The following is a 27,255-nucleotide window of genomic DNA, read 5'->3' as shown; positions in this document are numbered from 1 at the left end:
ATTCATTTATTGGACAATAAAATTTTTCCTTCAAAAAATTTAAAAAAATAAAATGTGAAATCTTTATAATTTAAATTATAAACCATGTGTATGAATCGCATTTTATTTGCAAAATTTAGTTATAAATATTCCATATAGTTTTAAAATTAAAACAAATAATGTCAACCAGATTTGATCTTATTAGTCTTCTTACTCATATGAAAAGTGAAAAAATCTTGAATTCGAATCTTGTCAATTACAAGTGTGATTTCAAATCTTTTTTACCACAATTGTTTTTACTAATTTAACGAGTTCACAGCATAAAGTCGTCAGGCCTTCCAATGTATAAAAAAAATTAAAACAAATAATAATATATGACTAGCACATAAATTGTCATTAAATTCTGACCTCTATCCCCTTCAGATTCCCAAATTCTGACCAATCTGGGAATCAGCAGAAAAGTACGCCACTATTCCAGGAAAAGAAGAGAACAAACAGGCCACATTAATCATTCAAGTACCTCCCATTCATTCTAAAGGAAAGAACAAAATAACTAAACAAACAACCATGTTAAAATCTGCGTTCGTTCCAGGAAATGGAGCACAAAATAAATAAATGGGTAGACAAATGAATTTTCGGATTTATTGTATTTTTGAACAGCCAAGCATAGCATAAATCTGAGGAGTTACAAAAAAATATAAGCGAAAAGCTAAAAGAGGGTCGACAACCTAAGAAAGGTTATGCTCACCGTATTACAAATTCACAACAGCTGAATCAGCAAATACGCCTAAATCGATTCTTCCGACCCAAAATGAATGATTCGCAATCAATAGTGAGAAAGTTTATAGAGATGATAGATACACATCAAGCACCACGTCAAAAAGATTACAACTATAGACCAAATATGCATTCTCGAACTGTATATGAGACTAGTATGCTGTGTTCAATTGTAACGTTCGGTGCCATTGCCATCTCTTTTATCTCACAAAGATAGCTGGTATTGATTACACTTTAATATAACAAAGTGGTTCACAATTATCGATAACCTCCACCATAAGGCTGTTGAGGGTAACCCCCTGTGCCCATCATCGGGTTATAACCACCAGGCATGGCCGTTCCAGGAGGTTGCATATGGCCACCTTGTGCCATTCCCATATTCATCCCCATACCCGTATTCATGCCCATGTTCATTCCCATGCCCATCCCCATGGGATGATTCATGCCTCCATAACCCCCCATGCCCATGCCTGCACCAGGACCTGGACCTCCACCCATACCCATGCCCATATTCATGCCTGCACCCATTCCCATGCCAGGACTCATCACTGGATTTGGAGGAGCCCTAAGAGCACTTGCACCGGCTCGACCCATGCCAGAACCAGATCCCATAGCTTTACCCATTGTGATAGTAGATGTAACAGGAGCTGTTGTTGGTTTTTCCAATCTCTTTTCCTTGCGATTTATGGCATCAAAATCAACTCCAATATCAGCCAATGGATTGATTTTTGCTGCACATGGAAAAGCACAAATGTTACATCTTGCACAACAAAATATTAATTAATTATCAAAAGACCTTTGAAACATATCTTTATACAAAAAATCTTAAAGTACTCACGTCCAGAGATGTTCAAATTGACCAACCCTCTACTCAGTGTATCTGCCCAAACAGTTGACTTGGTCTCAAATTTGTCCTTGGATGGTTGTGGAAATGTTGCAAGTGATCCTGTCGAGGAAGTAAGAGCTGGCTGAGATGAAACTTTCGGCCCTTGTGGAAATAAGTTGCCCAAGATGTCATCATTGTGTTGAGCAGTAGAGGCATTTGGAGTTTGATACCCAACTTGTGAAACAACTGGAGCAGCAGAGCCCTGTGGCATAAAGCCTCCATTGTTAAACTGTGGAGTTGGTCCTGTTGCGGTATGGTGAGCAGCTTGTGAAACAGTTGGGGCAGCAGAGCCCTGTTGTGGAAGAAAGTTTCCATTGTTGATTTGTGGAATTGGTCCAGTAGCATTATGGTGAACAGATTGTGAGACATCTGGTGCAGCATTGCCCTGTTGTGGGAGAAAGTTTGTATTGCTGAACTGTGGAACCAGTCCAGTTGCAGGATGCTGAGCTGGTGTTGAGCCAACTGGGACAGCAGAGCCTTGTTGTGGAAGGAAGTTTCCATTGTTAAACTGTGGAGAGGATCCAGTTACAGAACCTTGTTGTGGAAAAAAGTTTCCACTGTTAAACTGCGTCCCTGGGCCAGCCAGGGTTTGTGGACCCATGTTTGAAGGGATAGGAGCTGAAGATACTCCTTGCAGGGGGTAGTTTCCACTGCTGAATTGTGCAGCCTGAGGACCCATATTTGGACCTACGGGTGCCACAGGTCCTGCCTTTGAATTGTAGTTTCCATAAATATTGGCACCTGCCTCAACAGGCTGGCCTCCCAGCGGTGAAAAACCAGTCTGTGTAGCTAAAGCAGGTGAAGGAGGAGGCAGTGGGAGGATATCTGCCAGAATATCTGTTTCCTGTTGAGAAGTTGAAAGTTCCTGAGGCATAAACTGTGAGTTTGCTGAGGCTTGTTGAACATTAGGTGCCGAATAAGTAATCCCAGATAATGTGTCTCCAAAGCCAAAGTTATTTATGGTGTCTTGTGGCACTGTGTGAGGCATTTCCGCATTTTGATGCATAGCAGGCTGAACAGTGGCTGCAGTCTGCTGAGCTGAGATTGAATCATTTGTGGAAGGGATAGCCTTGAAAGGAGAGTCACCAAATGGATCTTCAAAAGACTGCATCAAACAAATATTGTGCAATTACAATTGCAAAATCTAGAACATAAAAAAACAATATCTAACCATGATAAAAAGATGAGCTTCATTACATAATGGTATTAAACATATCAGTGTCTAAAGAGTGATCCAGTAAACATCAATTTGAATGAAAAGGCTAAGGCCATAGTACTGTTACATTCTTTAAATAAGAAAACAAAAAACCAGAAACAGCATCGGCAGACGTAACATTGACAAGATGATCTACAAGCACGATGGATACCGTGCTTACTTCCTAATTATTATGAGCCAATCAAAAAGCATAACGGTTGCATGGCAGAGCCAGAATTTATTTCAATGGAATCACTTATTCAATCAGTCGATTTATAATTGTAATTTATAATTTTCAATGGAAAATAATTACTTATAAATAACTATAATAAGACCTAAAGACACATATATAATTCAAAGTATAAATTAAACAATAATCAGTCTCAAAGAATATTTGCAAACAATCAAGAAGTTGCTAAATTTAAATATAATTTCCATAAAAGAAATCTTAAAAAGTTCCGAATACATAAAATTATACCCCCTCCACCCCAAAATTATAGTCTCAATTTCCTTTAAGGGTGCCCCAAAATAATAGTCCCATTTATATTTTTAGAAATATTTTTTCCACTTTTCCATGTGAACAATTAATAATGGTTACCTATTTTGAAAGGCACATAAAGGAGATATATGGAAAAATAAGAAAAAAATTATAGCTGAACCAATTTAACTTCTCTTCTTAGATGGAGGGAGTTAATTATGAGGCTAAAAAAAGTCCCAATTTGAATACTTTTTACTTATTTCACATCAAAATACAAAAGTGACCCCCTATTTCATTATTTCTTTTATAACTTGAGTTAATTTACTAAAATCCCTTAAGTTCTTTTTGTGTAATATATACTTTTAAAGTTTTCACTCAAGTTGATTGGGGTCGACAACACAAGGATCCATCCACCAAATAAATCTTGTTTGCACACCCCACAATAAAGAATAATATTCCAGACTTCAGAAGACTTCTATCCTAACCATGACATGTTCCATGGCATCTTTCTATGTATGTATTATGCCACCTAGAGCACATCATATTGCAGTCATGTCCAACTTCAACTGGCACTTGAAAATATGGCAAAATCTTCATATATAGCATTGGCGAGTCTACTAGTTGAACAGCAGCCCTTATTGGAGTCCATGCAATTTGAAAAGGAAAGATATGTGGTATTTACATATTTATAATGTTAACATATAATGGTTACCTGATTTACAATGTTAGCTGCCGGCTGTGTTCCAGCAAATGTGGATCCTGAAAAGTTTGCCTGGCTTTCACTTTCAGAAACAGGGGCCACTGGCATGATGGCCAATGGATTTGCAGCGAATGAGTCTGACAGAGAGCCAAGTAAATCCATTTCACCACTGTTTGAGGTAGTAGCAACAGCAGAAGCAGCAGTGGCAATGAAGCCAGCTGTCATAAAAATTATTAAAAATGTTAGTTGCTCATGTTGGAATATGTTTCTTGCAAGAAGACAACAAGAAAGGCCCAACTTTAGCTCCTAAGAATCCTTTTTTTTTTTTTCCACACATCAAATACCAGTCTTCATCACACTTCAGCCTCCAAGCAAGCATACATTCCAGTCATTTTACCCTCTAATCCCAATCCCCCACCTCTAATGCCCCAGTTGCAACCTATCAGCAGTTCAAAAGAAGCTAGCATGCCAAATACAAGCTGTGATTTATGGTAAGGACATAAGGATCATAGTGCTGCCACTAAAAATCATTAGCTCCAAAGCTTTCCCAGTGCATTATCATTTAGACTAGTTCAGTTCACAGTAAGTAGGGTTCTATAGTTTTGACACAAAGAACTGTTCCTCAGAGTTTACACAAGTGGCAATACATGTAAATGATTTCAAAAGATCAACTGCTAAAGAGTTTTGTAAATTCAATTGTTTAGAACTTCTATGAATATAGAAAAAATTTTAGAAGCACTGTATTATGCATTCTGCCAAGAAATAGAAGCAAGCATGGGTTAGCTTGCCCACAAAAGTACAGGCACTGGACCTAGTGCCCATTGAGCCTTGAGTCTGATGTCCACCCTAACTAGTAACTACAGTTATACAATATCAAAGTTCAATGATGAAATTGGAACCAATTGCGGTTTTATGGCCTAGGTGAAATCATCTGCAATTCTAAATGACCAACCTTGCATTTTAACCAAAATTAACCGTCCTGTCACAATTATTGATATATTTGTTAAAGAATGTCGAATTCTTCTGTGACTTCACACACAAGTTTCAGAATCAATTTTCTAACCAAATCATAGCATCAAGGAACTCTAGCTTATTGCTAATTGAGATGGTTCAGCACATACACACTTAAATACCCTGAACATATGCAAATGGATGTTCAATCACATCCATATTTGGCAAATACAGATGAATCAATACAATGGTAAAAGGGTTACATATGAATGGACACCCGCAAGATACACAATTAGTTGCTTGCCTAGAGCATTATTATGACTGAAAGGTAATTTCTGTTCATTTCAATGCCATAGATCTCTAACATCAACACATGAACAAATATGACTTTTTGATAGTTCAAATGACATGAAATTAGGCCCAATACGTTAGCACCCCTGTTAAATGAGCCATCTTAGCAAACAAGATTTTGATCATGATAAGTACAGTCAATGGAACATAAAATTATCAGCATTAGCACGGAACATGTATTTATAAGTCTCTGTACCTGAACCAGGACCACGTGGATCAAATTCATCAGCCACCTCAACTCCCTGTCCTACACGAGAGGCTGATGAACTGAAAGCAGTGGTTGCTTGACTTGGATTATTGCTAGCAGATGGAGAAGCAGCTTTAGGAACAGGTGGGGAAGAAGCTTTAGGAATTGATGGAGAAGAAATTCCAGGAACAGATGTCGCTGAAGTTTCTCCATTCCTTTCATGAATAGAGTATCAGAATTAAATAAATTGGTAAACACAATGTAGAGAAGATTCTTAATGCATTTCCATGGTCCAAAAGTTAATACCTTTCACTGTGAGCTGGGCTTCGGGATTCACTTACAGCCTCTTCATAACTAGGAGGAGCAATATTTTGTTCAGAAAACTTTCTCTCAAGTTGCCTGGAAATGCACACAAGTAGTTTAACATCTTGCACAGTTTACCAACTTTAGTTAAAAAAAAATTCAGCAAGTTAATAACAAATCCACTAAGATTTACCTTCCATCCTGTGGATGATTATCAGCTCTGGTACCGCTACCACTGCAAGAAGGTAATCCAAAAATAAATTGTTTTTCAGGTATCAATATCATATAAGACAAGTGCAGCACTTGATAAAGTTAAAAAGGAAAGCAGAAGTTCATGGGCAAGTATACGAGCTGTTTTAGACATCCTATTGTGACATCAGTATAGCCTGCTAAAAGTCACTTATTTCTCAGGCATTGAGTTAGGGACCACTCCCTCCAGAGTCACTAATACCTTCTCAAAATATCTTCTTAGCATGAATAGGCTCTCTCATAATACTTCCCCGTCAATCACTATAATTTTTAAATTAACTTGAGCAATAAGTCAAGATGGCATGTTAAAAGAAGTGAACAGAACCTCAAATCAAAATGGCTCTCCTAATTGCAGCAGATCCCCTTGAAATCATTTGAACATGTTGATTTCTTGTCATCTTGAAATAATTCAAAAATATACTTTGAACACATTGAATTTAGTTATTTATGCACATGTTTAATTAATATTGACACGTTGAAATCATCCAAAAACATAATCTAATATCATATAGATTCAAAAACTTTGAAGCATCAAACTTCAATTTATTCCCACACATCTTTTGAATGCATGTACTCGTTTCAAAGTAGAGCTATCCATTTAGACTATCTACACAGAGGTATAGATGATTGTTCAATTTAATTATCTGGCGGTTTTCTCCCTCGAAGTTCAATACTTACATAGGCAAAAAGAAACTAAAAACAGCTCAAGTTTGTTTTACACTCAAGAATCCTACAGTTAAGGTAAGATGTGATACTAGGTTTGTTTTGGAAGCAATAGAGAATACTTTCTGGTCCATTTAGATTCTTAATTTAAATAAATTAGTTTTGGTTCAATTTAAACATTACTAAAAACTTATCAAGAGTTCCTTAGAAATCTTTTTATCCTTTTTAAGCCTTATTTAGAGTCCTTGTTGGCTTAGGACTTTGAGATTCTTAATTCTTAGATGTTTTGGAGTAGTTGACAAGTCCAATATCACATAGGTTTAATAGTTTGGTAAAAATAACTATGATTGTAATGCCTCTAGTTCAGCTGTGCTATCAAATAAAATACCTCCGGTCGTGCTTCTTGTGTTTTGTGATGCAATTCTACCTCTAGGTGTTACGCATTTGGGACCTTCATTTTAATGCCTGACTTAGTTTAGATGTCAAGCCTAAACTCTATGTGTTGATCCATAATGTTCATGGGTAATGTTCATCAATCTCATTCCAACCATTATAGAAATAAAATGACCCAAGATGACTCAATTCAATACCCAACCTTGAAAGTTTGTACTCGTCCCGCATGCACTTAATAAAAGAAAAGAAAAGAAAAAACAAAGATACCAAGACAGAATGTCCTGACCATCTTAAAATAGCTGATATCTATGATTAAGTAATAGTTAATAGGCTAGGTTTTCATTATCAATTTAAGTCATGAAGACCTGCTAAAATGGTAAACATATATTAATACGGAATAAAAAAGAAACACAGTACCGAGATGAGGAATGACCATCATCCTCAAAATCACGATCTCTATCAGAACTTCTGCTTCTGGATCCATAATCATCAACATTTGGACTTCTTCCCCGGAATTCATCATCCCTGTATCCATCCCTGCTGTAGCGTTCTTCAGAATCTCTGCCAAATCGATCTCCATTACGACTATATGAGTCCCCATATTTACCATATCGATCATCATCCCTATAGTTGTATTCTTTTTCTCTTCCATAGCCATATCCATTTCGATCTTCATCCCTGCTCCCATGCCGACCTTCATAACGGTCGTCATCATATCTGTCACCATATCCTCCTGTACTTGAATATGAACTAGGCCTATACATTCCACCAGCTGAAGCAATGCGGAACCTATCAAAACCCCAACAGACAATCTTGATTACAGAAATTTCTTCGGGAAGTCTTATGTTATTCAATTATGTTCTTTCAAGCTCTCTAGAAGGATTCATGTTATGAAACAGACTATCATGCAATAAGAATAGCATTGCATAAAATACAGTGTAGAACTAAGCAACTATGTCGGTGATGCAAGCCACCAAAAAAAAATAAAAATAAAAATAAAAATAAAAGATAAAACAAATAAACATGACATTTTTAGTACCAAAATAGGGGAAAAAAACTCACTTTTCCCGATTGGCAGCAGCCTTCTGTCTAACTTCAATTATCCTTTCTTTATCATTCACCAGGACTACAAGACTCTGAGATTTCTTTCTTACATTGCTACCCTGGTCCCTTCCACTGGAATCAATGTACTGGAAATCTGACAACGTCTATAAAGCAGGAGAAGGAAATTATTAGTATTACACATGATTAGACATTTGCTATGTATAAATGCCGAAAAAATATAATTCTAAAATGGAATTCTGGGACAGGAAAATTACTGATATTTGATATGCATGTTCCCTTATCTCATCTATGACACGCTCAGATCCATGACCCACCAGATACTCCAGAACAGTCAAAGCCTGAAGCCAGGCACAAGTATTCAGTTATCCGTTACAAAGAAATGCTGGAAAAAAAGTAACATATAACAATATAAAGGGTTAATAGCATTAAGAACTATGAATCCATTTAAAATGAAGAGTTCATATCATAACTAAAAACAGGATCACCTGAGGCGATCATGTAGCAGTTACATTATTTGCATTTTACAAAGACAATAAAAAAAAGCATACCATATTTCATAAAATAAATACACAGAAAACAATTCAAACCTTATAGACATGCCGCCAGTTTTTGCCAGTATCATTTAGTCGTTTCCAGATAACAGCCATGATCATCTGGTATTCATGACTGCATTGGATGCTTAAAATTAATTACTTTGTACTATGTAAATAATGAAACGCATCAGTAACCTAATTTGACAAACTTACTAATTCCTGGTAGCCTGTGCAATATCTGCAAGAAGTGTTCCATGAGGACCCCAGGGCTCATTGCTAGTTGCATCAAGAATCTGAAGGAAAGGAAACAGAATCATATGTTGTACGAGCATTTGCACTAAGAACAGATAGTAGTTCGTGTGATCATAAATTAAACTCCATGTGAGAAACAAGGATAACTTTCACATCCTTGAAATCAAGAAAATTTACAGAAAAGGAAGAAAATATTTACCTTCTGCTCTATTCCAGGAACTTTAAGCACTTTTTTATTAACCTCTCTTTTGCTGAAAAACACAGAGAAGAAGAAATCATTAAGCAAATGTTATACAATTAAGGAGAACTAACATAGGAAAGCTCGTAAAGTTCAATTGGATGCAATATTTCAAAGTTCTGAGTTGGAATCATCCTGATTCAGAACCGTCTTTAGACATGAGCTTCTGCTATCAATAAATGTGGAGATTCAAGTCATTTACCACAAAGACACTAAATGCTATAAAAAAAAGTCATACTTACAGGTCCCTAACAGTTTGATCAAAGACCTTCTTCATTGTCACAAGCAGTGATCTCTATTAGAAGTATTGAAAAGACACAGAGTCCAATTCGAAGACCCCTTTAATGCACTGTTGACAAGAATTTAACTGATAAGATTTTCATAGTGAGAACAAAATAAGTTTTAAATGTAGACCAATAGAGATTCCAGCCAAAAGAAATTCAACAAAAATAATATAACATTACTTAAATTTGGTTAGCACTCCTATATGCCATGTATAGGATCAAGTAATCAAAGTCAAGCCTACACCACATATAAAGTAACAATAACAGTGATCCAGTATCTCCAAAAATAGGTTAACTCTCTAACAAAGTACCAAGGTAGAATCAAGAATCCTAGTCATAATCATAGCTAATAAAAGAAACTATGGCCAATCATAGATTTCTTTTAAATTTGATTTTGACTTGAGAAGAAAATGAATAAAGAAAAATAAAAAACAAATCTCCACATTAAACATCAAGAACAAATAATATAGTAAGTTTTAAAGAAATTGAACTGCAGAACAAAAATCCCAATGATCAAAAGCTTTTAAGCTCAATAAAAGTAAACCTACAACACAATAAACATTATCAACAATATAAAAACAAAAATTGACCCCAAAACCACACGATACAGATTTAGCCAATCAAAAAAAAAAAAAAAAGAAATGAAAGATTTAAGCTTTTAAATTCTACAAATAAGAACAATCCTTAACAGATCAATCATCATCCCAAAGATACAGTTCGTACAGAAACCTTTCCAATGTGCCTCACATTACCGATTTGCATTTACTAAATCAACATTAGATCCTTTAACCAAAAGAGAAAAAAAAAAATCAGAACCTACTAACCTACGAATGAAAATAGTAAAGCTGAACATAATCAAATGCAAAATTGAAGCCGCAAATTAGAACCAACTGAAGCAGGGTTTGCTTTTTCCAAAGCCAAAGAAAAAACTAAACAAACAGAACAGAGACACGCATAGATCTGAAATAAGAGAAGGACGAGGAAATATAGAGAAATAAAACAAACCCAGATCCGATGTAGACAAAAGAAGATCAAAATCAAAACCCAATAAGGCAAAGCTCAGATCTGACGCTTCAATAGCTAATTGGCTGGCACTGCTCTGTTTGAGACAGAGAGAGAATAAAAATGAAAAAATTTTAGAGAATTTAGAGAGGAAGAGAGAAGAGAAAAAAGCGCGTAATTGCTCCTAAAACATGGCTATTATAATTATTATTGTTTTTTATTTACTTTGATGCATTCAATTACAATATTTTTGTAGAGAAATAATAATAATTAAATAAAAAAAATACCAAATAACAGAGAGACATGTATGTGTTGTTAATGTCGCTGGTGGTGCTGGAAGGCAGCTGTGTAGGTGAGTTTGGTGATTTGTTAATTTTTACTTTCTACTCTCTTCATACATTTTAAAATTAAAAATTGAAAATTAAAAATTAAATTTATGTAAAAGGTAAATAAAAATAAAATTTATATAAAGACAGCCCAACTTACAAGCACATAGAATTGAGGGATTGATCTTTAAATGTTTTTTTATTAATTAATTAATTATTAATTAGAAGCTTTTTATCTTTTTTTTAGTACTTAATAACAAAAATAATCTTTATCAAGAGTAATGATTGAATTTGTGAAAAAAATATTTATATAAATTGAGAAGGATAACTATGATCATAAATGAAATTAATTTTTTTTAATTTCATTTATTTTTTTTTTAAAGGCAAGAACATATGTAATAGTGGGATACAAATCAGTGGAGCCGACTCAGTGGGATGTTCAAACTCGAAAGAATTTCAAAAAAGCTCGAATTAAGTAAGAGCCAGACTCGAGTGTAATGATACTTAATTCAAAAACTCATCGAGCCTCGTCAAACTTTTATATGTACATATATAATATTTATTTTAGACTTACTTGAGTTTTGAGTTGAAAATTTTTTAAATTAAATTCAAGCCTTAAATGAAGTTTGAGCTAAATTTTGAGTTAGATAGATTTGAGTTTAGCTTGGCTCGTTTACGAGAATTGAAAATGAAAAATTATGAATAAAAACAAAATTACTTTCATACCATAAAAATATGAATAATTATGAATAAAAACAAAATTACTTTCATACCATAAAAATGTGAATAAGAACATATTAATGTGCTTGTAGTTAATTAAGCCAAAATTAAAGAACTAAATAATTATTTAGTGTCATTTTTTTATTTAATTTTTTTAATGTTGCTTTTATTCTTTAATATTTTTTCTTTGCATTGTATAATGATAAAGTAGAGGAGGTGGAAAGTTGCTATATTCCATGCTTTTATAATCATTTGGATTGATAAGAATTTCTCCATGCAAATGCAATAGTTGCTATAATTTTCCTTCATTATTATATTTTCTTAGATAAACAAGCAAAATATTTTCTTGAGATTCCTTCATTTTCTTTTTTGTGTAAAAACATAAATTTTTTTATATTTTTTCTATATATTACTATTAGATTTGCTATTAGACATTTTTTACATATTTTTTAAAATTTTTTTATTTAATTTCATCAACTCCATATAATCTAAGTGAATATATGCAATTTTATTTTATTTTTTCTATGTACATATATTGCATAAAGCAATGCGTTTAGTCATTGAAATTCTTTTTTTTTATTTTAAGAAAAATAAGATTTTATTTAGTTTTGCACATGTTGAAAATATTAACAAAAGAACAAAATAAAGAAAGAAAGAAAGAAGGAAGAAGGAGAAGAACAAGTTCTAGAAAGGAAGACACAATGAGAATTTAACATTGGAAGCTTCCTTGGCATCTTTGAATTCTTAACCAATATACAAATGAAATACCGGCCTGCCATTTCTGACCTTGCTTGCTTCTCTATATCTATCCGCCCGTCTTTTGTTTTTGATTGCTACTAGATGAAAGATTTATGGGAAAATAACTATTTAATCCCTCAAATTTAGTTATAATCATAATTTATACTCACTTTCTTCACCAAATGTCATTTTTGAATAATAATTCAGAATTAGAAGGAAAGAATGTTTAATTAGATTATGAAAGGTAAAATTTTATTTTGGTTGATTGTAATTGGTTTCACTTGTCTGGTCTAATCCAATCATTACATTTATTTTTTACCAAAATAAAAGTTCATATAAAGTAATAAAAAAAGAAAAAATGAAGTAAGCAGAGCCTTTTGATTACATGATTATGTAAAGAAGGATGGAATAGCCATTTCCCTAGCCTTTTCTGTATACTTTTGAAAGAGGTGGAAAGAATTGCAGGCAGATGGCATGTCAAGATGAAGATGATAGTGGAAAGATGGAAGGAATCACCATCTCATCAATGCAAAAGATGCAAAAGCAACACCACTTCTATAAAGCTTCCTTTATACATTTATAAAATCTTATATTACAGCATTCCAAAAGCAACTATACACCAATATTTACCTTCTTCCAATACACACATGGAATATAAAAATGGCAGAGCAACACATTAAGTAAAGCCAAACACATAATTTAAACCATGAATATTCAGAAAAAAATTCTGACAATTAAACTTTCAAAATAACCTTATACACCCCCTAAATTTCACTTTTTTCTGTACGCAGGGTTCTCTGAAACTGATTCATTTTTCATTCTGCAAGTATAAAGTTATTACAAAAAATGAAAGTCAGTAGATTCACAAAGCCAAAAAGTGATATTTAGGAGCTTACTGTCATTTTCAAAGTTCAAGAAGCCCCGAGCTTTATGAATAAAGGAATCCCAAAAATAACAATCCAAACCCAACACGATAAACAAACACATATGTAGAGAAGACATTTTCAAAACACAGAAGTCCTATCAAATTGGAATTTTCTTTTGGATATGTAAATTATAGCATAATTTATAAAATATTCCTCACTTGGGGTTCCTTGATTTTGTAATTGTGATCAAATGATCACTCCTATGCATATTAAGCACTAAACAAGAGTGCACATACAGAATGATTAGACAAATGCTTTTTACATCTACACAATTTCATCACTCGATAAAATAAAGGCAAACACCTATGGCTTTGACAGTGCAAATTATTTGAGATCACTTAGCAATCACTAGGTTAATTTTCCATAAATGGCAGGTCGTAAGATCACATTTCTTTTCAAACCTTTTAGGATATTTCATTGGATCAAAATAATAATACAGGAGGTCAGTATGTGCAACAGAAGGGCCTTAAAAAAATTCTCAGCTAGGTGTACCCTCGCCTTTTCCTCGATGTACAGCCTCTAAACATTCCTTAGCCCTGTGAACCTTTGACTGAAGGTAAAAGCTTCCATTCTTGGCATTTCTCTCAAATAAAGTGTCATATTTCTGCACAGGTAAACATGTTTTTAGACCATTCCAAATTATGTATCTAAAAATGTACATGCAAGAGACACCAACCTTTACTATCTCCTCCCAAGCAGTTTCCTCAGTTACACCAAGAATCTGTCGTGCCTCTTGTTCTGTCATGACTTTGCTTCCCTTACGGATAGTGTTTTGAATTGTCTCTTGGGCAACACCAGATTTTGAGGCATCTGCATACAAGCCAATGTAGAGATAGACACTAACTGCATTAATTATCATTAAAATGAGTGCAGCAATAAATCATGCCTTTTTACCAAAATAGTGCGGAATATGCATGCCAAAATTGATTAGAGAATTAGAAATTGCTATACTGCAGAACTGAATGCCCTTTATAAAGGGAGTACTCCTCGCAATGAAATGAAAACTTCATAAACACAAAAGCGCAAGAATTAAACATTAGGGTTTAGTCAAAGAAACTAAATTTGGCAAATATACCAAAGCCGGTAAAATAATGCTGATGTGAATGTTTGACACAGATATTTTCAAGATCAAAGATCCTGCAAGAAATCATTTAAGAAGAGTTTAATCAGAAACTTGTAGAAAAGCTGCTACGGCAGACCCCAAGTGTCAAATGTTTTGAAGAGGATTTTATGTTTTTATAATGCCATGCTTTTCTCATTATCCTTTAACAAGATTATTTGCAGGGTATATCATGTCAAATGAACAATTCAAAATATCTTCCTATCATTTTAGACAACAATTACTGATTAAACGGCAAAAATATATCCCCATGCACACTTGCAGCCTACTAAATCCGGGAATAGCAGATTACAGGCAAACCAGTCAAGAGATTGGACAGGTTGAAGGAAATACCATAAGAAACATAGGGGACTACTTGTGAGCTAGACAAAGTGAATGGCAGTTATTGTAACTAAATTTGTTAATTAGAACAGAGATCCAAATCCAAAATACAGTTCGGTTGCTTTTATGATCAAACTAAATGGTCCATTAGTTTTGTTTCCATCAATTATGCATTCCCACCATTAGGTTCAAATGCAATAATCCAGTAGCAAATCTAAAAATAAAAATTGACTTTCCAAAATTACCCCTTGCCTAATAAATTAGATTCAGAAGATTTTTTTTTTTTTTTTCCTTTCATTCATGATTCATATCATAACAAACTATTTATTAAGTGCAAAGTTTTTAATCTGTAATGGAAACAACAGCTGGAATTCAATAGAAAAAACCATATATTTCAACCCAAAAAGTTCAAAATCATGTCTTTTAGCAAATACCAAGTTGCATACGTAGGCCCCTTGAAGTTTTAGATTATCGCACAAGCAATACAGAAATAGGAGGTTTAGAAAAGTTGGACAGGATACACACCACAAAGAAGGAGAAAGAAAAAAAATCATGAAATAAATATTTACCTCGATTACTCTTTTTAAGGAAGTGAATTCATCTCTTAGTTTTTAACTTCGCAGTTTTGTTGTTTCTAAAATTTTGTAAAATTCAATTTTTGCGTTCAAGTCCAAATGAAAGATAAGAAGTGACACGGGAAATAGCAGTGCTATTTTGGTAAATAGGAAGACAATGGAGATGGGGGAAAAAAACAGTGGCTTATGTTTTGGAGTTTAGAAAGGTTGTGTTTCAAAGGAAGCATGTCTGGACAACCATCTACGCACATTGAACACCTTTCACTAGTATGGCGCAATTAGAGATTGAGATTGCATGTCAGCCAGAAAATAAAAAGATTGCATCTCTAGGGATTTGAAACTTGAAGGACCACCATAATAAGATGATTATGAGCAGCTCCAAAATTTGTTTTCATTATGCTACAATCCCAAATACAATAAGATCTCAAAAACTAGAGAGAGGAAAAAATAGGAGACATTCAGTATGCATCTAATCATGCTAATAATGAAAATGGTAATGCTAAAGATAGATGTAGACGTAGATGGCCATGAAAAATAGTGCTGACTGCTGATATTTTCAATAATAGTTCGCTAAAAATCAAGGTTATGCTAAAGATATTGCTATTCAATCCTATATTAGTAGATTCAAAGAATCTGGCACCATCTCACCAACCTTTTCCCATAATTAGAAAGGGCAGTGGTCATGGAAAAAGAAATAATTTGCAAAATGATTTGAACTTGGGGCCTCTAATTTAACTTTCCCAGGTTAAAGCTATGGAAGCCCAATTATTCCCATCTAATGCTTGTCACATAGTGGAAATCATTGTGATGAGAATACCACTTGGGCAATAATGTAATCACCACCGAACTTGAGATTATACTTATCAGATACTATAACTAGTATCTTGCCATTTGACATTCTAGTAAACTTCAATGAGAAACGCATTATGCAATTACTGTTTGACATGATTCAGCGAATAAACTAATTTATGGGCTCATCCTCAGCTCACAAGTAAATAAGCAATTAAGCACTATTACTTATCTTTCTTCAGAACACCAAGATTAGAAGGCATTTTCAAACTTAACAAAGCCAATCTAAAACAATGAAGATTAATCTACAATGGAAACCTATTGAACCAATGCCAGATAGTCAAACTGTGAAAGGAAAAACACTTACTTGCAAGTGCTTGACGGTAGGCTTGAACAAAAGCCCGAGCCAAAATGCCAGATCCCATTACAATTAAGTTGGCAAGAATCTTAGCTGCCTGTGGAAAAAGATGACATGCATGATTACAAGCCATTACAGTTATCAAAATTATAAAAATATATGATATAAATTGCAAACACACTGTCTTATAGGTTAATTCCAATCCTAAACCACACACATAACCCAAAAAAATAAAAAAAAGTAATTAAATAAATACAAAAAAAATACTCAATCAGTCCCAAAAAGATAGACTTGCTTTCTTTTCTTATTTGTTCAAAACTATAGGCCACTTTCCCTTTTCATCTTAGACACTCACCAAAGTATTTATTTTCACTAACTAGACTTCTCTCCTGAGACTAGAAAATCTTTGGGAGAACCTGCAGACTCCAAATTCCTCACAGTGGTTTCACAAATTTCACAAATATCAAAATTTATGATAAAATGGAAACCTTAACTGAATTGCCTAGTCTTTAGCAATAAACACAAATGCAGGAATGTAACTTTCAAAAGAGCCTCAACAGAAAAAATCTATCGTCAGAGGTGGATACACATTGTTGCATTCTCAATAACAATCCCAAACTCAACAGGAAAAAACAGACCTGGCTCATTCATTTCCATGTTTCGCTTCTAACGAAAATTTGAAAATTTGACATCTTGAATTTTGATCACACAATTGTACACGACCAAGCGTGATTCACAAGAGAAATGCATAACAGACATTAAAAAGAAAAAGAAAACAGCTTTATCACGGAGAATTCAAGAATCAGAATGTTCATATATATATATATATATATATATATATAGCAACAGGAGAGCAAAAATAACATTAGAAAATTGTTGGAATGGTCTACAAATTATACAAAAAAAATAAAAATAAAAAGGGAAGAAAATGACCTAAAAATCATTTCTTTACAAAACAACAAAAGCAATAAAAACATATGGCACAAAATTGAGATAGTAAGAGAGAGAAGCGCACCATAGCTGAATATAATCGACGTGATTTATCAAACTCTTTTAAGCCTTCGATACAATAATATAAACGGAACTGCAGAAAGGTTGACGATGGAAATAAATCGAATTTTTCTAATATGAAGACAAGCTTCGAGAAGCACCTCTAGGGTTTTCGTCAGAGAGGTTGAAGAAGAAAGGCTGACCCTGTGTCTCTAGACTGATCAATATAGGAGGCCAAATCGTCCTCTCCTCCAAAATAAGCTAAAGCCCAACCCAAATACAAAATTGAAAATGGGCCGGGTTTAAGACCCCGCCCCCATGGCGATGCTAGGCCCAATCAAGATGTGATCGGCTCGCTTCTGGCCACCTGTTACCCAAAAAAATCCATTTTTTACACAATACACAGCATTGGTTAACAATATCAATCACGGGACATGTTAAGTGTTTTTTCCCACAAAGCTGTTTTAGTTCGTCTATGTCACGACCCGATTCCATGGGCCGGACCGGCACTAGGGCCCAGGTAAGCTTAAGGCCCCCGAGGCCCGTAGTAAGCCTGAAACACTAAAATTAGCTATCTCAATATAAATTTTAAATATTCAGCCCATATTACAAAAAAAATAAACCTTAAGATTTTATTACATCTCGGCCCAAATCTATCTTCTACAAAATTCCACAGTTCGGGCCAATTTACAATACATCACAATTCTAATATGGGCTCACAAATTCATTTCGTCTACGATAATACACGACTAAATGTAAGTAAATTCTACAACTGCGGATTCACTAACTCATAGATATACATAGATTTTTATACATCTAGATACATAGCAAAATATTTATTGGTCTAGGAAAATTTTCTTTTTAGCTCTGCGACGAAAGAACATAGCTTAACCGAATTAAAGAGAAACTTATTTCCTGAAAAATTAAACAAGATATGTGAGCTTTCTAAGGAGTAACTATTATTGCACAACACACACATTCACACAAATGTATAAATATATATATATCAATCTAGTCATCCGACTAGTTATATGCTCACGCAGCCAGTCACACAAATGGCATGTCACCAGCACTCACAAACAATATCACCTTCAAATAATCACATCACGTGGAAATTAGTCAGTGGCACCACCTGAAACCCCAACGAGCCGTCCTCACACATGGCTCGCCCTCTCGTACATGTGCACCAGGGAGCCGATCCCCCATACGGCCAACTGGTCTAATCCTCACTGACCAGTCCTCTCATTATTTTTCCATTCTCTCTTTTCTTTTCCATACCAACAGGAGGCAACCCGGTGGTCTCCATCCAATCTAGATCATCAAGTGCTCACAACAGGAGGCCACCCTGCGGGCTACAATCAAATCTAGATTATCAGGTGCGCAACAACAAGAAGCCATCCTGTGAATTTCCATATAATCTATATCATCAGGTGCACAAGGGGGCGCCGATCTCCCATTTTCCCGGCCGACGGTCAAGTATCATATTGTACTCAGGATCCATATCACATACCGTCCTCACAAACCCATGGTGGTCCACTTCATCCCAATTCCACACAAACAAAGCATAGCATTTCCACAACACAATTAATCAAACATTGCAATCAAATGCAGACATATTGATTAGTTGAACATCGTAAATGAAATGCACAATTAGACATCCATTCTCAACGCAAATATCTTAATAAATAAATAAAAATTAACAATGAACAACAATGATGAAATAAATAAATAAATAAATAAATAATTGAATAATTCGATGAATAATAATGAAAATAATTAAATAGTTAGAGCACTCCATTTAATATTTATTAAGTTATAGAATTAGTCTAAATAGACTTATTAATTGTGTCATTACTTAAACTAGTCTAAGTTCTATCGAAATTTCGGCAGCACCTCCCCTAAAAATTGGACTATCTACCTGCTCAAATATCACAATATTATATATAATTATCAATCAATGCACACAGCCCATCCGTCGGGCAATCAATCAATCAAATGCCCATCCTCCTTTACATAGCAATACCAATAATTAACAATTATTATTTGTTACTCTTTGCTCAACAACTCACTTTCAAAAAAACTTAAACTCATTATTTGCCAAATCTATACCTAAGAAAAGTTTAAGCTCATAATTTAATATATTATCAAAATCCTTAGCTAGACATCATATCTTTGTTCCCATCAAATTAAACATCAACTTACAATCTTAAATAGTCTCTAAGCATATTACAATTTAGAGAGCTGAATAATTCGGCAACCATTTAGACGATTCTAGAATTCTACTATTTATTACAGAAAAGTTAGCTAACTATTAGTTCACAGCTGCTGCCACCATGAGAACTCTTCAAGTTTCCACTTACACTTATGATTTATACACTACTTACTTCATTCCTTATTATAGAATTAATGTGCAACTTTATTTTCATCAAATCATTACAAAAATTTATAGGAACATTTAATAATGGACTATCATAAAAAAATTAGGTTCTTACTCAACCCCTCAAGTTCTATAAACTAAGTCCTTCATTTATATATATATAAAAAAAAAAATATATATATATATATAATAGCTTGGATTGAAGCTTACTGCTGTCATTCTCATGCATCATATGCTACTTAACCCATTTCCCACCAAGAACTTAATATATAACTCCTTTTGCATTATACCGCAATAATTGTTCAAGCTAATTAATTAAAAAGGCATGCTGCAATTTCAGGTTTCTCAATTCTTTCGCCATTTCATTTTATAGTTCCACTTAAATGGTACAATCAAGGTTTCTATCATAACATACCAAGAATTCAACCAACGACCAATAATACCTACAATAACGAATAATCATTTCCTTACAAAAACTCATAATAGATTCAATAATCCAACTATTTTGTATGTAAATTCAATTTATAGCTTCCATTTATATTTTTATTTATCAAAATTTCTTAGTTAATCATCATAACAGTAGCTAAGAAATTCTATTTTTATATCACTTCTCCTATTCAGGATCAAAATTCATGAAATGTATTGAAAGGGTTGAAAATAACTTACTCTACTTGCCGGAAATTCAAAAAGGAAAGCAGATAGCGCTTGTCCAGATCGCAAACCATGATCGCAGCTCCGCTAGCTTGCTGTGTCAGCCGGAACGGGAAAGGAGGGAGCAAAAAGGGAGACCCAAGCTTCGTCGTCGAAAGAGAGAGGCTGGTGTCGCCGGAAAATCAAGGAGCAGGAGGCTCAACGCGACTTTCCGATCGAAGGATGTCGCGGCTCTCCTGCGCCTTCTGCGTACGCCAGAAACGAAAGAAAGGAGAGAAGGGTTGCCGGAATCCGCTGCGTTGAGGAGGCTAACTAGATCGGCTCCGGTGGCTGGAATGGGGAGGGAAGGAGGAGGAGGGGTCGCACGCCCGTACTGGCGCCAGGAAGGAGAAGAAGAAAAAGGAGAAAAAGAAAAAGAAAAAAAAAAGAAAAAAGAAAAAAGAAAAGAAAAGAAAGAAAAAGAGAAATCGTGGAGCTTCTAGACCATTCCGGTTCGATTCGAACCGGTTTGGTCTAATTCAATGATTCGGCTCGATTTGCTTGGTTTTCTAATCCGATTTGATTTATTTTGATTCTTTTAGTTAGGTTCTAGAACATTTCCTCAATTTACTAAATAATAATAAGAATACTAATAGATTTTTATATTAATTAATTTATATAGTAATTACACACATATACATATATATTTTAATAAATTAATAATTAATGCTCCTTAGTTACTCTTAAAAATTTCTAAAGGTTCTCCACTCGACAAATATTTAATAATATGATTTGGGCTTGAGCCCAACTCCGTAAACTTGGGCTCGAATTAGAATTAAACAGTATTTGTAGTCCAGACAGTCGAAAATTCAGATTTTTGTTTTAATAAAAATTCAAAAGTTTCGAAAATAAAAATTAAGGGTGTTTCAATCTCCCCCCCTTAAGACAATTCGTCCTCGAATTGAAATCTAACAGGAGGTAACATGAATAGAGGAATAGGTGATTCTAAGGTCATAAGAGATACTTCCAAATACTAAAAAGTCGGCTCAAGAGCGAATAAGATAGACCGAGTAAAGGGAGTAGGTAGGGCGTTCTGATTGTACTTCTACCGTCAATCATCCTACTTAGTGCCACCCAGCTGAAACTTAGAAGAAACTCGAGTTTATTACCTAAATCTCCAATTACTATCTTCAGATAGCTACTGAAATCTTTAGAAATCTTTATTGAATAAAATCTTACAATAAAACTGGGTTTAATAAGAAAACAAATATTTAACCTTTCACGAGACATTTCTTCATGAAAACTTAACACATAGTTTTCAAACACAAAACAATTGAAATTTAATTCGTTTATAATAATAAGAAGTAACTCGTTTAATTTATATATATTATTACTAAAACTTTTCTTAATCAAAAGTTCAGAAACTGCTACTTTAATCCAAAACTTTTCAAGAAAAATCGTCTTATAACCTTCGTTGTCTTTTAGTATCACGGGGCGACTCGAGGTCACTCTCTCTCAGTTCTTATCTATACAATTTCTATTTTCCCTATAATATTCTTACTATAGACTGGTGCAACTGTACCCCCAGTTATCATGCCTCTACAAAGATTTTTAATGCTTTCAACTTAACTATCAATTTCTCTTTAACTTAACCTCTTACGTTACCCTAAAACTTATCATCTCATGGGCTTTCATAATAACACCTTTCGTCTCTCTTAGCTCTTATATTTTTAATAACTTTTCATTCCTTATACCCTTAAATTATCCAAGTTCATTCCTAATGTTATTTCTTCCATATTTTATATTTTTTTTTTTTTTTTTTTTTTTTTTTTTTTACATTAAACAATCCTATATTCCAAATCTAATCGCCACTTAACTTCTATACCAAAATCGGCTACACTACATTTCTAGCGTTCATGTTCTCAACTTGACTACTAATTGTCTACTTACTTATTATTATCACCACCAAATCCCCCCCCCCTTCTTTTTTTTTTTCAATCGTCTTTTCAAATTTGACTATCCTCGTACTCATTTCATTTTATGCTCTAATCCAATTGGCCCCGTGATATAAATAGACAACTATTCAAAAATACTTTCTATATAAATAATCAATTTCAAATTATTTATCATAACACAATTCAAATTCAAAATAAAAAACAGGGTTTTAAATTTAAATATCAAATATCAAGTAAATAAAACAATAAAAAGAAATTCTAAAGAAATTCAGTAGCCAAACTGAATACTAAAATACCGATTCCTAATTATCCAAAATTCATCAATCCACTATACAATTGGAAAACCTATTTATTCTCTACACTATCCTATTTACTGTAGGAATAGAGCTCACATGAAAAGTAGTGTACTGGGTGATCAGGCCAATCCACTACCATCAGGTATTACTCTATTCCCTAGCTTAAGGGCTGACACCAACTCTAGCACCTATATCGCGATGGGTTCATCCTATTATCCACTACTTTCACTCAAATCCTCAATTACTTCTTTCTATAGACCATTAGTTTACACAACAGATATGGATTTTTCCTTCATAGGGTTAAGTGCGTCCACCCTCCCTAAGAAGGAAATTCCTAAGCTTCTTTCCTTATGTTGGTTACGGCCGATCCCAACATAAAGAAATTACCTATGCTCCGCAGTTGTGTCCTAAAATTTCTAACCTAAGCTCTGATACCAACTTTGTCACGACCCGATTCCATGGGCCGGACCGGCACTAGGGCCCAGGTAAGCTTAAGGCCCCCGAGGCCCGTAGTAAGCCTGAAACACTAAAATTAGCTATCTCAATATAAATTTTAAATATTCAGCCCATATTACAAAAAAAATAAACCTTAAGATTTTATTACATCTCGGCCCAAATCTATCTTCTACAAAATTCCACAGTTCGGGCCAATTTACAATACATCACAATTCTAATATGGGCTCACAAATTCATTTCGTCTACGATAATACACGACTAAATGTAAGTAAATTCTACAACTGCGGATTCACTAACTCATAGATATACATAGATTTTTATACATCTAGATACATAGCAAAATATTTATTGGTCTAGGAAAATTTTCTTTTTAGCTCTGCGACGAAAGAACATAGCTTAACCGAATTAAAGAGAAACTTATTTCCTGAAAAATTAAACAAGATATGTGAGCTTTCTAAGGAGTAACTATTATTGCACAACACACACATTCACACAAATGTATAAATATATATATATCAATCTAATCATCCGACTAGTTATATGCTCACGCAGCCAGTCACACAAATGGCATGTCACCAGCACTCACAAACAATATCACCTTCAAATAATCACATCACGTGGAAATTAGTCAGTGGCACCACCTGAAACCCCAACGAGCCGTCCTCACACATGGCTCGCCCTCTCGTACATGTGCACCAGGGAGCCGATCCCCCATACGGCCAACTGGTCTAATCCTCACTGACCAGTCCTCTCATTATTTTTCCATTCTCTCTTTTCTTTTCCATACCAACAGGAGGCAACCCGGTGGTCTCCATCCAATCTAGATCATCAAGTGCTCACAACAGGAGGCCACCCTGCGGGCTACAATCAAATCTAGATTATCAGGTGCGCAACAACAAGAAGCCATCCTGTGAATTTCCATATAATCTATATCATCAGGTGCACAAGGGGGCGCCGATCTCCCATTTTCCCGGCCGACGGTCAAGTATCATATTGTACTCAGGATCCATATCACATACCGTCCTCACAAACCCATGGTGGTCCACTTCATCCCAATTCCACACAAACAAAGCATAGCATTTCCACAACACAATTAATCAAACATTGCAATCAAATGCAGACATATTGATTAGTTGAACATCGTAAATGAAATGCACAATTAGACATCCATTCTCAACGCAAATATCTTAATAAATAAATAAAAATTAACAATGAACAACAATGATGAAATAAATAAATAAATAAATAAATAATTGAATAATTCGATGAATAATAATGAAAATAATTAAATAGTTAGAGCACTCCATTTAATATTTATTAAGTTATAGAATTAGTCTAAATAGACTTATTAATTGTGTCATTACTTAAACTAGTCTAAGTTCTATCGAAATTTCGGCAGCACCTCCCCTAAAAATTGGACTATCTACCTGCTCAAATATCACAATATTATATATAATTATCAATCAATGCACACAGCCCATCCGTCGGGCAATCAATCAATCAAATGCCCATCCTCCTTTACATAGCAATACCAATAATTAACAATTATTATTTGTTACTCTTTGCTCAACAACTCACTTTCAAAAAAACTTAAACTCATTATTTGCCAAATCTATACCTAAGAAAAGTTTAAGCTCATAATTTAATATATTATCAAAATCCTTAGCTAGACATCATATCTTTGTTCCCATCAAATTAAACATCAACTTACAATCTTAAATAGTCTCTAAGCATATTACAATTTAGAGAGCTGAATAATTCGGCAACCATTTAGACGATTCTAGAATTCTACTATTTATTACAGAAAAGTTAGCTAACTATTAGTTCACAGCTGCTGCCACCATGAGAACTCTTCAAGTTTCCACTTACACTTATGATTTATACACTACTTACTTCATTCCTTATTATAGAATTAATGTGCAACTTTATTTTCATCAAATCATTACAAAAATTTATAGGAACATTTAATAATGGACTATCATAAAAAAATTAGGTTCTTACTCAACCCCTCAAGTTCTATAAACTAAGTCCTTCATTTATATATATATATAAAAAAAAATATATATATATATATAATAGCTTGGATTGAAGCTTACTGCTGTCATTCTCATGCATCATATGCTACTTAACCCATTTCCCACCAAGAACTTAATATATAACTCCTTTTGCATTATACCGCAATAATTGTTCAAGCTAATTAATTAAAAAGGCATGCTGCAATTTCAGGTTTCTCAATTCTTTCGCCATTTCATTTTATAGTTCCACTTAAATGGTACAATCAAGGTTTCTATCATAACATACCAAGAATTCAACCAACGACCAATAATACCTACAATAACGAATAATCATTTCCTTACAAAAACTCATAATAGATTCAATAATCCAACTATTTTGTATGTAAATTCAATTTATAGCTTCCATTTATATTTTTATTTATCAAAATTTCTTAGTTAATCATCATAACAGTAGCTAAGAAATTCTATTTTTATATCACTTCTCCTATTCAGGATCAAAATTCATGAAATGTATTGAAAGGGTTGAAAATAACTTACTCTACTTGCCGGAAATTCAAAAAGGAAAGCAGATAGCGCTTGTCCAGATCGCAAACCATGATCGCAGCTCCGCTAGCTTGCTGTGTCAGCCGGAACGGGAAAGGAGGGAGCAAAAAGGGAGACCCAAGCTTCGTCGTCGAAAGAGAGAGGCTGGTGTCGCCGGAAAATCAAGGAGCAGGAGGCTCAACGCGACTTTCCGATCGAAGGATGTCGCGGCTCTCCTGCGCCTTCTGCGTACGCCAGAAACGAAAGAAAGGAGAGAAGGGTTGCCGGAATCCGCTGCGTTGAGGAGGCTAACTAGATCGGCTCCGGTGGCTGGAATGGGGAGGGAAGGAGGAGGAGGGGTCGCACGCCCGTACTGGCGCCAGGAAGGAGAAGAAGAAAAAGGAGAAAAAGAAAAAGAAAAAAAAAAAGAAAAAGGAAAAAAGAAAAGAAAAGAAAGAAAAAGAGAAATCGTGGAGCTTCTAGACCATTCCGGTTCGATTCGAACCGGTTTGGTCTAATTCAATGATTCGGCTCGATTTGCTTGGTTTTCTAATCCGATTTGATTTATTTTGATTCTTTTAGTTAGGTTCTAGAACATTTCCTCAATTTACTAAATAATAATAAGAATACTAATAGATTTTTATATTAATTAATTTATATAGTAATTACACACATATACATATATATTTTAATAAATTAATAATTAATGCTCCTTAGTTACTCTTAAAAATTTCTAAAGGTTCTCCACTCGACAAATATTTAATAATATGATTTGGGCTTGAGCCCAACTCCGTAAACTTGGGCTCGAATTAGAATTAAACAGTATTTGTAGTCCAGACAGTCGAAAATTCAGATTTTTGTTTTAATAAAAATTCAAAAGTTTCGAAAATAAAAATTAAGGGTGTTTCAGTCTAGCTGATAGCTGTTTTAGTAATAAAAATGTTAAAAATTAAACATTACGTAAATTAACTTTTCACAAAACGTTATCTTAATCTCTAAAGTTAGTTTAAACGTCATGTTACCTAATACTATAAAAAATAACGTTTATAAAAAGTTATTATCGAATACAATTTAAGTTGTAAGTTGTAACCTTTTTACAAAAGACTCTCCCCTTTTTATAAAAAACTTATCATCAAAAGGCGAAGAACAATATTTTTTTTATACTTAACACGAAGTATTTAGATCCGTATCTGTTTTAACAGTTTATAAATCTAATTAATTTCCACTTAATCTCGGAGGCAAAGGACTCGCCCTCATATGCAAAAGGCAATGAACAACATTTAGAAATATTGTATAATACTTAAAATTATTATACACTCTATTAAAATGTAACCAATAAAAAAATTACATAATATTTGTAATTACATATTACAATATAGATAAGTAAAGATGAACTATATTCCAAACAATCTTTATTTTTTTACTGTGAATTTTTTCGTTACATAAACAGATGGGACATCACATGCTGCAAATTTATATATCTACATTATATTCCAATAATTTAAAATTTTATAATCTATTATTTTCAAAAAAATATTTATTTATTATTTTTATTTATTGTGCAGGCACGTGCTAAAAAACTATGCAACATTAAAAATATTTGAATTAAACAACTATTTAGCCCACATGGTGCATTATTTTTTTTGTCACACTTG

At 33.9% G+C, this 27,255-nt stretch overlaps 2 protein-coding genes across 4 annotated transcripts; both read right to left on the bottom strand.

Annotated features, from left to right (window-relative positions):
• Positions 1-599: 599 nt before the first annotated feature.
• Positions 600-10,792, bottom strand: LOC105629287 (ENTH/VHS family protein). 3 transcript variants are annotated; one of them, XM_020677424.3, is made up of 15 exons: positions 10,774-10,792; positions 10,490-10,583; positions 9,443-9,549; positions 9,162-9,213; positions 8,924-9,003; positions 8,765-8,843; positions 8,432-8,515; positions 8,175-8,320; positions 7,530-7,901; positions 6,001-6,042; positions 5,811-5,903; positions 5,514-5,719; positions 4,028-4,233; positions 1,595-2,747; positions 600-1,487 (listed from the first exon to the last, which is right to left on the bottom strand). In XM_020677424.3, exons 3-15 carry the CDS (start codon positions 9,475-9,477, stop codon positions 1,015-1,017), a joined length of 3,021 nt encoding a protein of 1,006 aa, XP_020533083.1. In that variant the 5' UTR covers positions 9,478-9,549; positions 10,490-10,583; positions 10,774-10,792; the 3' UTR covers positions 600-1,014. The 3 variants fall into 3 exon arrangements, with proteins under 3 accessions (XP_020533083.1, XP_012066239.1, XP_089576762.1); XM_012210849.4 differs by lacking the exon at positions 10,774-10,792 and having other exon boundaries at positions 10,490-10,684; XM_089720636.1 differs by lacking the exons at positions 10,490-10,583; positions 10,774-10,792 and adding an exon at positions 10,309-10,332.
• A 2,792-nt stretch (positions 10,793-13,584) lies between these two features.
• On the bottom strand, positions 13,585-17,570 carry LOC105629289 (mitochondrial import inner membrane translocase subunit PAM16 like 2). Its single transcript, XM_012210852.4, has 4 exons — positions 17,375-17,570; positions 16,369-16,456; positions 13,873-14,006; positions 13,585-13,800 (listed from the first exon to the last, which is right to left on the bottom strand). Exons 1-4 carry the CDS (start codon positions 17,375-17,377, stop codon positions 13,675-13,677), a joined length of 351 nt encoding a protein of 116 aa, XP_012066242.1. The 5' UTR covers positions 17,378-17,570; the 3' UTR covers positions 13,585-13,674.
• Positions 17,571-27,255: the final 9,685 nt, after the last annotated feature.

This window comes from Jatropha curcas, chromosome 1, assembly GCF_041381405.1.
Source record: "Jatropha curcas cultivar XTBG-Jc1 chromosome 1, XTBG_Jcur_1.0, whole genome shotgun sequence".
Taxonomy (NCBI): Eukaryota; Viridiplantae; Streptophyta; class Magnoliopsida; order Malpighiales; family Euphorbiaceae; genus Jatropha; species Jatropha curcas.
This window is presented reverse-complemented; position numbering and strand designations above follow the sequence as displayed.

Bases quoted from the DNA above. Each gene is read 5' to 3' on its own strand.
- LOC105629287 (XM_020677424.3), bottom strand. From the start codon at position 9,477: ATGAAGAAGGTCTTTGATCAAACTGTTAGGGACCT. The intron at 9,004-9,161 runs GTAAATATTTTC...CCTTTCCTTCAG, and splicing joins TTCCTGGAATAGAGCAGAAG to ATTCTTGATGCAACTAGCAA. The intron at 8,516-8,764 runs GTTTGAATTGTT...GCCTGGCTTCAG, and splicing joins ACTGGCGGCATGTCTATAAG to GCTTTGACTGTTCTGGAGTA.
- LOC105629289 (XM_012210852.4), bottom strand. The intron at 14,007-16,368 runs GTAAGTGTTTTT...GCTTGTATGCAG, and splicing joins CTACCGTCAAGCACTTGCAA to ATGCCTCAAAATCTGGTGTT. The intron at 13,801-13,872 runs GTTGGTGTCTCT...TTACCTGTGCAG, and splicing joins CTTGGGAGGAGATAGTAAAG to AAATATGACACTTTATTTGA.